Source organism: Aspergillus melleus (assembly GCF_016097325.1).
Source record: "Aspergillus melleus strain CBS 546.65 chromosome Unknown contig5, whole genome shotgun sequence".
In the NCBI taxonomy this organism is placed as follows: domain Eukaryota; kingdom Fungi; phylum Ascomycota; class Eurotiomycetes; order Eurotiales; family Aspergillaceae; genus Aspergillus; species Aspergillus melleus.
The window spans coordinates 2,173,625-2,187,906 of record NW_025763374.1 but is presented as its reverse complement, the minus strand read 5'-3'; the positions used below and the strand labels follow the sequence as shown (position 1 = coordinate 2,187,906).

The window sequence follows — 14,282 nt, the reverse complement described above, 5'->3', positions numbered from 1 at the left end:
TGTCGCTCGTCCCAGGCGATTGATGTCTGGTTCAAATAGTGCAAATTCTGGCAGGACCCGTGGAAGAGAATATCTCTAACCACATGAGACGTCCTCCGTGCTTATTTTATAGCGCGTTCCGGCATGCAAAAGCGCACTTCAACTTAATTGGTTAGATGTAGCGCGCATATCCCAAAGGGTAGACGGTGTCGGTAAGCTGAGGGGTAATTCAGGCGAGGCTATGGGCTACTTGCAGGGATGTGTTCTTGTAATCTGCGCCGCACGTTGGCGCGAAGGCGCGTAAAAAGGCACTCTGTACGGCACCACGTGGTGGAGTCAAACAAGCCAGAGAATAGATTGTTGTCAATTGAGCTTTCTGGAGCATCGTCTATTCTTGCGATCCATCTCCACCCATCCGCTCAAACCTGTCTCGACTTGCCACAATAATTGGCCCATGACAGCCTAGGGTCTCAGCAGGCGCTATGTAATCGCATTCCCCAATCTAGTGTAGCAGGAGCTTCCTGAGCTTAAAGGAATGACCAAATCGTTCATCCACAGCTGCCGCCGATCTTCCGCGTCGTCTTATAGTATAGTCGGCCATTAGAAGCCTTAAATAACCGTGGCTGCTTCGCTGTCCTTGACCCGTCCGAGCAAGACCAGGTTTATCAAGTATCCTAAGCTAGATGCCATCGCACTGCCATCCACTCGGACACTCTTAGAGATATGAGGAGCGGAAGGTCGTGGTCATCTGGTGTCTGATACTGAAATTCACTTGATGAATGGAACAAATCGAGTACGATAGCGATACAAAATCAGATGTAGAGGTATAAACGTGCGAACTCTGATGAAAACGAAGATGGTAGACGTGGGAAGAAGCCGGCGCGAATGCCAAGCTCGTGCTGATATGGGAACGCCGGTCACGTTTCAGTTACAACAAAGACGGAAGTCACATATTGATACGTATCGGACATTTTCGAAGGTGTTCGAGTTCGTTTATTGCTAGTTGCGAAGCGAGAGGATAAATGAAGATAAATCTAATACAGATATTGTGCTGCCTTGGTCTACCAAAAGACGGGCATCAACCTGAACCAATTCGTATCTAAACAAACACCCAATTTGCCTGTACAGTAAGGACATGGTATAGTATAAATTAACAGAGCCAGATGCAGCATGATACACAGGGTGCCCGAGGAATCAGTTGCACCTGCCTGTTGCGCCATAACACGCAATGATATTGCACTCCCTGATACTAGTCTAACGGCTGGGAAGAATGCGTGCCTCCGCAAGTGTCCCATTGACCGAAGGAGCAGTGTCTGATGGGACTCGGACACGGGTGATGACTTGGTCTAGAAGAACCAGGTGGCGACCCAAAAGAGACACAGAAGTTTGGAACTGAACTTGCATAAGCCTGTCTCCCTGTCCATAGATGTTACGGAGCTGTGGTCGTCTGCTGGGAGACGTAATGACAGCACTAGGGCCATCAAAGCTATACCCTTCGACATGATGACCCATGCATTCGATCGTTGGAGTAATTTGCTGCTCGGAAAAAGTCTGCAGTTATGCAAATACTCGTGGCTTCAGTCATTCTCGTCCTGCAACAAAACACTCAACTTCTGCAACTTATCCTCGCACTTGACTTCCATCCGCATGACCACATCGACGCTTTCTTTGTGGTTAATCAAGAGCCCGGCAACGAGCCAGAAATTATACGCATTTCGGTAGAAGCCCATGGACGTCCACTCTTCTTGAGAAATGTTGCTGTTAAGTGTCATCCAGCATTCATGCCACTTTTTCAACGCAATGCGGATGGCAGACAGAGTCGAGTCTTCCGGGATTGCGGATTGGCGGCGTTTGCCGGACTGAGGGTCGCGGGCTTGCTGGATTGGGACCCGGGATCTGCGAAGCAGCGTGGAGAGAAGCGTCACGTGTGTATTTATGAAGGCGTAGAGCACTGGGGTTGTTAGGAACGGTGGCTTTTCTTCTATGGACTGAAAGACGATGACTTACTATGGATGAGGATGAACATGTCGAGGAACGTTAGACCTGATAGCACATTGACACTAGACATGCTGAGGTCCGACGGCGACGAAGCCTGGCTGCCGTGCTCGTGGAACAGGTTTTGAAAGGTGTCGCTGATGTTGAACTCGCGCTTGAGCTGGAACTTGCGCTCTTGAAATGGATGCCTCGATGCGAAGACGGCCTCTGCGCTGGGAAAGTCGCTCTCCATCTCGGTGTGGGATAACCGGCAGGGGTAGTTTTGGTAAAATACAAAGGCGCAGTCGAGGAGCGAGATATACGCCATGGTGCTATAGCCGTAAGTCGGGAGTTGAGGAGACTGTTCAAACAAAGGGCACCTACCGAATTCGACACTCTTTCTGGATCCACAGGCCCTCGTGCGTGCGTTCATCTAGCTGGTGCCGACATTTGGGAAGGCCGATCCTGCGTGCCACCTGTTTCTCATCAGCCATTGATATTTTTCAGGCCCGTCAACCGCAACATACTTTGATGACCTCGCTGAATCGATTTTCCATGGCACGATTTCGCGATACCCTGCTTCCACCCCAGTACTGCGCAATTACCATGACGAACCCGGCCTGGAAGTTCTGGAACATGGACCAGTCATTCATCTCGATTTCCGTGTTGCGACGCCCACCGAAAGCTGAGCTAATCTCGTTCTCGCATGAATAGATATCGCTCGAAAATACCACGAGCTCTGCGAAGTCTACTAGACGCCTAGCAAAGTAGAGTTCGGTCGTATCATCCGAGTACATGGCTCCCATGAACACTACGCCAATGAGCAATGGCAGGGAAACAACTTCCGGATCAAATGACGGTTGATGGAGCATGGCGCAGCTGGGTTGCCAGTATCGAAAATACATGGAAACGAATTTGCGGATTCGGGCTGTCGTCAGAAAATAATTCAGCCCGGTCGTGATTTCTTGCTGCGCTTTGAGATCCAGCGGAACGGTGTATGCTTTATCAAGAATGGCTTGGATCATTGATATTGAGAACTGTCGTTCCGGTTCGGGCAGGGGCGCGTGTCCGGGGATCGCAAACCGGGGTTCCTGCGTCGGAGGCATCACCGTCTGGAGAGGAATCTCGCCGATATAGACGTCATCCACCGGCTTATTCGGATCGCCAAATGGCCCATTGAAGAAGTCGAGGAAATCATTTCGGTAGAACGACAGCGTCGAGGGATCGGAATCCACGAATACCGACGGCTCGGTCTTCACGCCGGGATAGCCCATCATCGAGCTTTCAGTTCCCTCTGCCTCCCTTTGTGTATGATACTCCAGGCCACGAGCTCGGTCACCGCGCGGCGGAAGCATGAACCGCTCCGTGAAACTGTCCGTGCCGCCATTTAGCAGAAACCTGATCGAGCCCCGATCCGATGGCGGTTGGTGGTCCTTTTCCTGATGCGGTATTACTGGATTTAAAGGTATGGGCTGGGTCATCGACCGGATATTGTCGCTCTGGCGGTGTGCCGGGCTCGTCCCGAGTCCGCGGGGTGCTTTGTGATCTTTGCGTTCATTGTTGCATTGGTAACCGCGTTTCGTACAAGACCCGCATGGACTCATTCCATCGCATCGAAGTTTCATCGAAGTACACTAATCGAAGGCTCACGCGTTAGGAGGGTTCGATTGCTGCGCCAGACGGTCGGGGGACTTGCCGATTCGCAAGCATGACGGCGTCTGCCTCTCTGGCCCGTCTCTGGGATCCTTCGGTCGCCGCGACGGCTGCAATCCGCGTAATGGTCGCGAAGGTTATCGCTGTCAATTGAGAAGGGGAAACTAGTCAGCCACCAAGTTGTTTGACCGAAGTAGGGGGGACGGAAAAAAGGTTCGGAAGCAGTGCGACTATGGACAAAGACAAAGCAGCCATTCGAACTCACCATCGAGCAAATGATTCACCGCAGAAGGTGCATGAGTAGGGCTTAACACCGGAATCTGCCGACCGAGCCAATTGATGGGACTAGTTAGTGAGGAATCAAATAAAAAACAAAACAAAAAAGTTCAATGGTCGGGAAAGGGAATCCGACGGTCAGGCGCATGGCGTGAACGGGGAGAAAAGGGGAGGAAAGGATGACCGCAGGCAATTAAACCGGCTGCCAATAAGAAAATGGCTGATTTGGGGAGGCCATACGTCGCAATTGATGTCGTTTGAGATGGTCGACTCGAGTAAAATTGCGGGAACAAATTTCGCAGGTGTTCTTGGGAAGGTCGGACTTCATGATGGGAAGCAGGCATATCTAGCGAACGTGACGGGGGACATTTCACCGGGGAGAATTCTGGGGCAAAGTGGACAAGGGCAAAGTGGACAAAGGCGAAGGGACAACAGAGGCCAGCATTAAACGATCTGGTTCTGGCACCGGTGGCAAAGCCGCCCAAACGTTGGGTGTACGGAGTAAGGCGAGAAGGAACAATGGGGAACCCGCGGAGACTTTGGCCAGCCGGTTTTGCCCTCGCCGCGAACCGGGTTTGCCCGCCCTGCATTTGTCATCCCGGAAGTATGTCTTTTCTATCACTCTCTCTTATCACACTCTCTTTCCTTCTCTCTCTCTCTCATATACTCCGGAGTACACCTGATCATCCATGTGAACAGAAATTCGGAGCTGAATACCAAATCGGTCCTGTGAACCACGGTTCCTCAAGCCTCGGGAGGGGGGAATTCCTGTCAACCCAGCACCCTCCATGTCCTTGACATGTCATAACGCTACCTAACCTTCAACCACAGCCGATGGGAAGTCAATCTGGTCATCGTCGAGATAAGCTACGTCAATGGCCTTGTTTTTTTTCGTTTAGCGTGCGTCCATCACTAAGCCATCCTTCTGGATCGTCGTTGACATATCCGTAGATTTAATCCTCCCACCGAGGATGACCCAGCACTGTCATTGCATGGAGGGAAGAGCGTAAATTCTGTTAACAGACTCAAAATTAACTTCAGCTACGTACTTCAATGGTTGCCCTACCTGGCCATAATCCTGTCACCCTCCCCTCCTCAGGCCTCCCTTTGTACCAGCTCCTAAATCCCTGGCCGAGCGTTGTCCGGGAGAAATGCTGATCGCAATACCTGGGCAAACCGCTCCACGGCTTCTTTCCTGGGAGTCATAGTCCGGATATTATCTCTCTGCATCTGCTCCGCGCAGGCGGTGATGTAGTCGATCAACTTCTCGATTACAACAAGCCGATTCCCTTCCCCTAATGCGGGATTAGGTCCGAAACAGATAAAGTAATTCTGAAACTTCGTCAACCGCTAGAGGGAGCTATGTTCCAGGCGTCTGTTCCCAACGTTCTGATAGCGAGAGGCCGCCACGTCCCAGGACAGGGAAACGAGGCGTGAACGTGGTATCGAAGCCTGTAGCGCAGACAAGAACATTGGTAGGGTGATGGGCGCCGTCAGCGGTGACGATGCCATCCGTTTTGACTTTGACAATATCGCTGGCTATTACGTCAACCTATTCGCCTGTCAGAGCTTCGAGGTAGCCTGGTCCCGGAGTGATACGGCGGCAAAAGGGTGGAAAAGAGGAGAGAAGTTGATCGAATAGCTCTGGCTTTCGGGACAGTCGTTGTCGCATGCCCTTCGCACATACATCTCGAGCTTCGATCTGCTTCCGAGTTCCGAGCCTGGTCGCACTGTGAACGGATTGGAGTTCACGTTGAACACCTGGAGTTTTCTAAGTGTTAGGCAGCTCTACACATCTGCGAGTACATTGTCTCGGTAAGGATATACTAACCCTTCCTAAATCGCTGATAGACCTGATGATCTTGCTTGAGCGTGTCTATTTCCCCCCGGGTAACAGAAACTCAAAAGCCCCCCGGAAACCTGAAAGTTAATGTGGCTGACTCCTTCCCCGACTGGAACCAAGGAGGAACTTACAGTTTCCCAGCTCAGTGCCACGCTTATTGACCTCATCACAAGCGAAAGTGGGCGCAATCCACGTCCGACTTCTAATGTAATGGTCGAGGTGTGCTACTTTCGGCAACATTCCCGGCACGATCTGGATTCCACTGGATCCGTTACCTATCACCGCTACTCGTTTCCCCTGCGATGCCATGTCATGTCGTCAACATGTAAGCACCAGGACACGATACATGGATCCAGGAAGAGGAGACACGAAGCGATATGGACTTGGACACGGACACGGACAACTCACGTTGTAATCACACTCCTCGTCCCACCTTGCACTATGAATCAACTTCCCCTGGAAGTCAAGGCCCGGAATATCTGGCCAGTTCCAAGCATTCAAGGCGCCGGTGGCAGATATCAGGATGTTGCATTCATCCGAATCGACAGAGCCATTGGCCAAATCCTTGATCTGGGCGTAGTAAAATAGGCGCACGTCAGCTGGAACCTTGTATTCGACTGAGCGGAATAGTCATGCTTACATGTAAATGCCACCTGCTCTCCTCCCCATCCCACACTGCCTAGACGACCTGCTGTTTGAGTTTCACATACTTCATGCAGCCGTACTTGTGCGCCACTCGCTTCCAGTACGCGTGTATCTCGGGCGCTGCGGCGTAGAACGTCGTCCATTCCTTGTTTGGCTCGAAGACCGCTTGGTTTGTGTGTGCTGGGATGTCTGATGTGGGAAGAATAAGTCATAAGAGTAACGATTTACAATCGAAAGCAGAAAGACCTAGGCTATTTGGGTACGAAGTACCACAAGTACACCCGGAGAACGATTCTCTAACCAAGTACCTCCGATATCGTCGTTTCTCCCGTACACGGATAATTCTAGGTTTGCGATGCGCTGGCGAAGTCGGATAGATGCGATGATGCCAGACATACCGGAGCCGATAATCGCAATTCGCAATGGACGATATTCGTCGATTGATCGGTCGGCCACGGTCCAGTTATTAATTTGTTGGGGTTTGGCGGCTGAGCAGTCTATTATGCTCGGAGCCACGAGGCAATTCCTGAAGTATAAAAAGGAAAGACGATGAGGTGCTTATGGGGCGGCTTAGTTGCAAGGAAAAGAAGACGATGGTATGTTGATATTCTGCTTGATGTTTATGTGAAGCAAGGGGGAGTGGCTCTGAAGGATGCGTGTCTACATGCGAAAGTGATATGCTCTTTGAATGATCCATGCTCTGCTATCTGCTACCTAACCGGAAACATTCAATCATCTTCTACCGGTACGGCATCACTCGATTGCTTGACAGCTGGAGATGGCGGAATCGTGTTCCACCACTTGTTGGTATATCGGAAACCTTCCTCGACGAGAAACAAAAGCAATTATCAGTCAATAAAGAGGCCGAGAAGACCATGAAGCGTAACGATCAAAGTATACTATCGGGAAACCCCCTCTTCATACTGTCGTAGATGAGTCTCCGAGAAAATTCATCATTATTAAGAGAATAGCTAGGTCACATAACTCATAAGCGCGCTGATTTCGTGGGCTTCGCATGGCTGATTTCAGTCTTTCCACTTTGCCAATGGTTGACTCTAAGCTGGACGAGCGCCAGCCCTCGACTATTGGCACTCGTATGAGTTCCTAGCAGTCACAATTTCTGTAACCAGTACTGTCACGACAAATGCCATTGCGGATAGAAGTAGCTGCAAGCTTCGAAAGCTGGGGATGTCGGAACATATTAGGCATAGTTAACTTGATTCCATTTCGACGAGACTCTTGGATGAGCTTGATCGCAGGGAGCGAATCCCCTCCCAGATCTAGAAAAGATTCATCCATACCAATAGACTCTGGGTCCCGCCCTAGCACTCTGGCACAGATTCGACGCAGAGGAGTTTCCCAATCATTCGACGGAGGTGTTTTCTCGGTTTTCTTCACTGTACCGAAATGAAGTAATTCATACCGATTGCAGGCCATTGCAGCCTCGCGGAAGTGACCGCGGTTAGACTTACCACTTGCGGTATGGGGCATGAGAGAGATTGAAAGGAAAGCGCCTGGGATCATGTAACGGGGCGATAAGTTCGTCAGGAACTGCTTGAGAATATGCACGAGATGTGGGAATTGGCCATCTGCGACAAAAAAGAGAGATTTCTCCATGGTGGGCACTGGATCAGGAGCTGGGGTTGGCAAGCACATAAAGGCAACTAGGAGAGGGCGATTTTCACTATTTCCATTTGGTTGAACTACGTCATCAACAACATGGGCTTGTTCCGGGAGAGCCTGCTGGATGTGATACTAGATTTCACCTAGCTCAACGCGTTGCCCGTTGATCTTCATTTGTCCGTCTTTGCGTCCGAATGGACTGAACTTGTCCGTCGGAAGTATAATGGACCAAGTCGCCTGTTGTATAGGACCCGAGGCTCTTCCAAGAGACAGGCTGACGAAAGACGTCTCTAATCTCCCCGGATCATTGATGTGTCCTAGACCCGCGGTGGGCCCCTCGATAATAAGTTCGCCAGTGGCATTATAAGTTCATGGTCGTTAGCATCGACGATCTACAGACGACAGCTTAGTGGTTTTCCAAGGACGAAGGGATATGAATCTGTTGATATGGCCATAGTGACAGCACAAAAAGCTAGCCCGTACTCCTGAAAGAACGATATTTTATCCCAGCGCTCAAAGACTTCCTTGGTTGGCGTCTCTCTACCTGTCTTAACCTTTCGAATCCCAGGGTGGTTTGCCGGGCCAAGCTCACTAAGAAGTGCGCTTCGACCTTTCATCATGTTAATTCTAAACAGCGAGATTGACTCGGGGATATTTGTGACGTCTTGTGGTGTGCACACGCAGCCTGTGGTAATTAGAGGGTCAAACATAGTTTATATGCAGAAGAAAAAAAAGGAAAGGAACTGAGTAGAATGGATCGTGTGTCTGGTCCACACCCTGCCCTATGGTTGGTCCCCACTATAGTGGAGCAGAAAGAGTGATGGGAAATCATAGCTCCTCTTGGCTCGCCTGCACTCCCAGATATCAATACATCTTTATACAAGTCGTCTGGTAGAACACGAGCCTCTGACTGGATGCTACCGTCTGCATCGCGTTGGACTCTCAGGTCTGGGTCAAAATGAAACACGTCTGGACACAGACGCGATGCAGAAGCAGCATCAGAGCCCAGACAGACAACCAGCGAAACCAGTGTTCATACAGAGTGAATGAAGTTCCTCAAATTGCTCGACATCATGGAAAAGGAATGCCGCATCGGCTTTGAGGACATCCATTCGGACAACAGGGAGTCAAAACGGTCTAGCAATATACACGGCAACGACAACCCCGGCGTCAATGCCGTGTTTTGCCAATTGTGCCGCTAACACAGAAGATAGATTCCCGGTGTCCCTCCAACTGATAGAGACTCGCTGGACAACCTGATATGTGCCGAGGATAGAGTCGTGGATCCATATTGTGCACAAAATCGAGTTTGCCTCAACGGCAAGCCAAGTTTCACGAATCTTGGCTGTATCGATCCCTTGTTTGGAGTTCAGAGCAAAACGCGCTATGGACCCATTTTCTTGCTTCAGCGAGTGTGCGAAAAGTGCCTCCTGCATTGGAGTACATACCTCGGTACGTGCTTTCACTGCACTCCGGTAACTGACCACACTGCGCTGATACCGTCTCGGTGAGCTTTTTGCGAATCCCCGTGGAGAAGGGCAGTTCTCTGTGGTGCCACTCTCGAGCATTGTGGCAGAAAGTTTACCAAGCTGCAGATGATTGAATATATCAGTAACGGGAAGTGAAAGGGCTTGTAGGCTAGGCTAGTTTTGCACTCATACCTTCTTCAGGCACATCTCAACCAGGCGTAGCAAAACTAATTAAGACATCTAACGACATCATATACTCGGAGACGACGAGAGCCCGCGAAAGTTGAAGCTTCGATGCCAAGCATTGTCATAGATATTGACAGAACGGTGGAGATGCAGCATCCATGGATGCCTATGAAAGGTCTCGAAGACCGTTGGGTACCTATGGGTCACATGTGCGCTAAGCCATAACGGGCAAACGAGGCCATACAGTTCAACGGAGATTGTTCCGGGACCGTTGAGAATCCATGTTCATTCTCTCGTGGTGGCTTAGAAATGACCTTCCCTTGGATAAGAAAGTGCAAGGACATTGCTCAGATCTTTCTAGGTTGGGATCAATATCTCACAACCGAAGGTTGTTATAATAAGTAGTCGCGGTTCGTACGAACTGCGCTTATCTGGGCAGTCGACCGATGGGTTCTACGATAAATTGAATGACTTGCAGAACCACCCAGGAACCTTCTGGACTGGAGCAGCGTTCGAGACCCACAGTTCGCAGCAGGTCTGGGCGTTCACAGAGCAATTGATCCAAGAGCAGGTTCTGAAGAACCTGGACGGAAATCATTGCAGCCTCATAATTGTTTGGCTTAAATTGGGGAGCGAAATTACTCGGAGTCTTCAAGTCCTCTTCAAGAAGAGGTTTCAGGTAGTTAATAAATGAATATCTAATTGCTAGCTTCTCCACATCTCGGATATACTCCGTATGAATTTCCGAATGTTTGTCAATCGAGATAAAGTTGTGAAATCATTTTCCGAACCATGACGCTAAGGCCTACCCCACAGTGGAGAGCGCGGGTAGACCCGCAATCTGTATTTTATTAAATACTAGCCAATACACCCCATCCGAAATGTCATCGTTTAAGGAGATTCTTCGCTACCCTGTGGAACCAGCCCACAACAGAGAAGACATGATTAGTGATCTATGGTCTTAGAAATTTCTAACTACTTCTATGAGTGTACATGAGAACAGCTATCGCTAAATAAACGCGTTCAAAATTTTGAAACCCAAGTATAGCCCTTCCACCGGCCACAGACTAGCTGTGGTTATCACAACCATAGACATAGTTGATGGTAACCAGACAGCCGTCTTCCCTCTCAAATGAACCACACTTGGAACAACCGCCAATGTTGCGGATATTCTGGTAGTCGTTCCATAGATCGTTGCCACTGATTCTGCAGCTATCATCGCCCTGGATGAAGACGCCGCAGCTCCGAGTCTGATCGCCCCAGCAGTTCCCGGATTGGTTGATTCCGGTCTCGTTTCTAGAGGGTCAACATTAGCAATGGTCTAAGGCAAACGGGAGGAAGGTTACTCACGCAGACGCCGCAAAGTAGAAAGGGTCATCGTCTCGGTGCAGGGTATTAACGGCGTGGTCGCACCACTTCAACAGATCCGGGGTCGTGCACATAGGCGAGCCCTTGCAGTCATACGCAATAGGATCTGGCTCGAAGGCGTTGGTCAAGGGATTGTAGCCTTGCGCCTGTACCACGAACTTGCTTGTATCAACAGTGGAAGTTCCCAGTGGCAAGGTCCACTTGTAGGTGTAACCGGTAACATCGAGGGTGATCGTATCGACCACCTTCCACGACCAAGGCGGCGCCGTAGAGCCCTCAGGAAGGACACCGTTGTAGCTGTAGAGTGTGGTACCCTCGACCATGTAGTGAGTGCAGACGTAATTGTCGACTTTGAAATTGACGCTCCATCCCGGGTTCGTGTCGAACTCACAGCCCACGGAGTCCCAGAGGTAAAGGCGGACGAAGGAGTATGGAACAAGAATATCAGCCTGGATAGTGGTTGAAGTGGCACCGGGAGAGGAATGGTAGTTGACGACGGTCTTGCCACCGGGCAGAGACTTGGTGTTCACAGTGACTGTATTCGAGGGGGACCCAGTATCTCCGCCTCCGCCTACTGCTTTGACGTGGAGCTCGTGGCTGGAACCGGATGTGAGACCGCCGATAGTGATCGTCGTCATTGAGCTTGGAACGCTGGCAATGATACTATCGCCCGAATAAACATGATAGCCAAGAGCATTGGACGCTGAGTTCCAGGTTATCTTGGCAGAGCTATAGTCTGAGGTCGTGACCGACAGGCCAGAAACAGCTCCTGCAGCGCTTCCAGATTTCCAGGATGCCGCTTTTGCATTCAACGGCTTGCCACCATCGATTGCGTTCATCATACTCTGAATGTATGAATCCGCGGGAAGGGTGTCGTATGGATTGGGCAAAGTGTCATCCGTCAGCTGAATCATGCCAGCCCCGCGCTTCTTCGCTAGTTTGGCGACCTCGTTCACCGCAGATGCGGGCACGTCGTATACGATGTGCCACAGCTTCCGCGGGTCCTTGGGTGTCCAGTCGTTAGGGGTGTAAGAGTTCATGTAAGCGTCGTAGCTCAGCTCGAAAGTCAAAAGTGTGTCCATGGTATCCTCGAAGCAAGACGCCATAGGCGACCCAGGGTTCAGGACAGTGAGCGCGCCGGGATGAGCACGCTTCGTATAGGCGTTAATATACTTGTACAAATCCACGTATTCATTGTTGTCGCCGCATTCAGGCCAACCCTCGTCAAAGAAGATACCGCCAATGCTGTCGCCATAGAGCGAGTACCACATATCGACATCTTCCTCGATCTGAGCAGTCCAATCCGCGAGGGCGCCCGAGCCTAGGCGAGTTTGGAATTTCTGGACACTCACGCCCAGGTAGCCAGTTCGCACGTAGCCGAGAACCGTTTTACCCGAAGACGAAGCTCGTTGGATCACGTCTTGCCAGTTTTCGTCGACGGCCGAATCAGGGCCATTCACAGCGTTCGCAACCAAGATGGGCATCTTCTCCACAGGATACTCGATTAGTCGATCCCAAGCGGCCGGGTCGCTAAGCGGATTTATGTATGATGCAACCGCAATCTGCTGCCCTTTGCCACCCGTTGAGCCCGTTGGATAGGCATCGGAGCCGGTCATCGTAGCAGTGCGAGTGGTGGTGATTGTGTCCAGTGCGTCGCAAGACGTGACGGTCGAGCAGGCAGTCGAGCAGGCAAATTGAGGGGCAAATGGCTGGATCTCGCACGCGGCGCCGCATTGTGTAGCCGTCTGCGCTTGACACACCGTGGCAGTGGGACCTCCCTGGAGCGATGCGGAAGGAATCACATTGTTGGTCGTGATAACTCCGTTGATGGAGTAGGTCACGGCCAAGGCAAAGGCCCCAACAGCCAAGGAACGGAGGTGAGTTGCGCTGATGGTCGGGTTCAGCCGATGGGCCTGGGTAAGTGCCCACTGCACCACCGCATTGCGACCTGCCACAAGCTCCGCGTTGGTCCACGGAAACCGACCCTGGTTCATAACAAGCCAGTTGGGATACCCCTCCCGGCCGATACCATCGACAAGGATATTCTCGGCGCCACAGATGATACTAGTCATGTCCAGCGAGCGAGTCTGGAGGGAGGAGGAAGAAAAGAAATCGTCGCCCACCTCGCAGCTGCTGGTTTCTGAGCCGGAAAGCAGCGCCTGGAGGTGCGCCGCGACTGTCGAATCTAACACGATGCCCAAATCCCCCTTGCTCGCACCGTTGGTGGCACTTGCAAAGGTCGTAATCGTGGCTGGCAGTCCAGTGGCCTTATCCTGTTCTGCAGGTTGCGTGATGGTCTGCGTTGGCTTGTCATTTTCTGTAACAAAGACGATGGCAGTAGCGGTCTCCAGGTCGAAAGATTCCTCCAGTTGATCCGGGGGAATCTTGATTGGTTCCGGGATCGCATTGTCAGCCTCATAAAACTGGGCTACTATCATGGAGATAATTGCCACAGCACCAGACAATAAAAGAAGCGGGTTGCGTGGCTCTAGTCCCCGCTGGTGCAAACTGCGGGATTGCAGAACCTGACTAGGGCTCTCAAGGACGTCCAGCACCTCTTGATAGCATTTTGAGTCGATACCTCCCGTGCAGTCGCTATCCATCGTGGATTTCAGGCTGGTCTGCATATCTGGAGACAAGAACACTAAAATCCCATTATTGGCCGGGTCACCCACTGAGGTAACATCAATCACGGACCCGGTGAGGACAGGTGTAGGGATCTGGAGAGGTGTTAAATGCTTTGAGGAAGGAAATCGGTGGGAATTCATAAAGACGTACTCCATCTGTGGTATACTGACCAAGGTCGCCCACGGAAAAATAGGCATCATCTGCATGAGCAAGTATAGAGAAGAAAGCGAGAGATAGTAAAGAAAGTGACGGAGGCGCCATTGCGTCCAAAGAAAAAGAGAGTGATATATTTGCGGATGTCGACAGAGAGTCTGGCAAACGCGCGTTGGCTCTGCTATATATACTGATCCAACATTGTAGATAAATCGAGCTTGGTAACAAAGTTTCACACCCTGCTTTGCTCCGGTGAAATGCTCAATTCAGGCGAGCTTGCTGTACAGAGGAAAATGTCAGAATTGTGGAAATGAAAGTAAGACAAGTGGAGATTAGGGTGACAAGGCTTGTAACTCTTGCACATACACAACCTACACACGCATATTCTGCATACTATACAGAGTCTGATGAGCCCTACGAAACCCCGGGACCGACAATGAGCCGGGACTATACCGAGAAGGGATTCAGCCGAGGCTTGTTCCTTG

General features: G+C 50.9%; 2 protein-coding genes across 2 annotated transcripts; both read right to left on the bottom strand.

Annotated features, from left to right (window-relative positions):
- Positions 1-1,556: 1,556 nt before the first annotated feature.
- LDX57_009174 (fungal specific transcription factor domain-containing protein) lies at positions 1,557-3,557 on the bottom strand (the record flags this gene model as incomplete). Its single annotated transcript, XM_046090894.1, has 4 exons — positions 1,557-1,930; positions 1,987-2,285; positions 2,338-2,429; positions 2,481-3,557. The coding sequence occupies 4 exons, from the start codon at positions 3,555-3,557 to the stop codon at positions 1,557-1,559; spliced, it is 1,842 nt and encodes a 613-aa protein (XP_045946869.1).
- A 7,158-nt stretch (positions 3,558-10,715) lies between these two features.
- LDX57_009173 (uncharacterized protein) lies at positions 10,716-13,905 on the bottom strand (the record flags this gene model as incomplete). Its single annotated transcript, XM_046090893.1, has 3 exons — positions 10,716-10,944; positions 10,999-13,736; positions 13,795-13,905. 3 exons carry the CDS (start codon positions 13,903-13,905, stop codon positions 10,716-10,718), a joined length of 3,078 nt encoding a protein of 1,025 aa, XP_045946868.1.
- Positions 13,906-14,282: the final 377 nt, after the last annotated feature.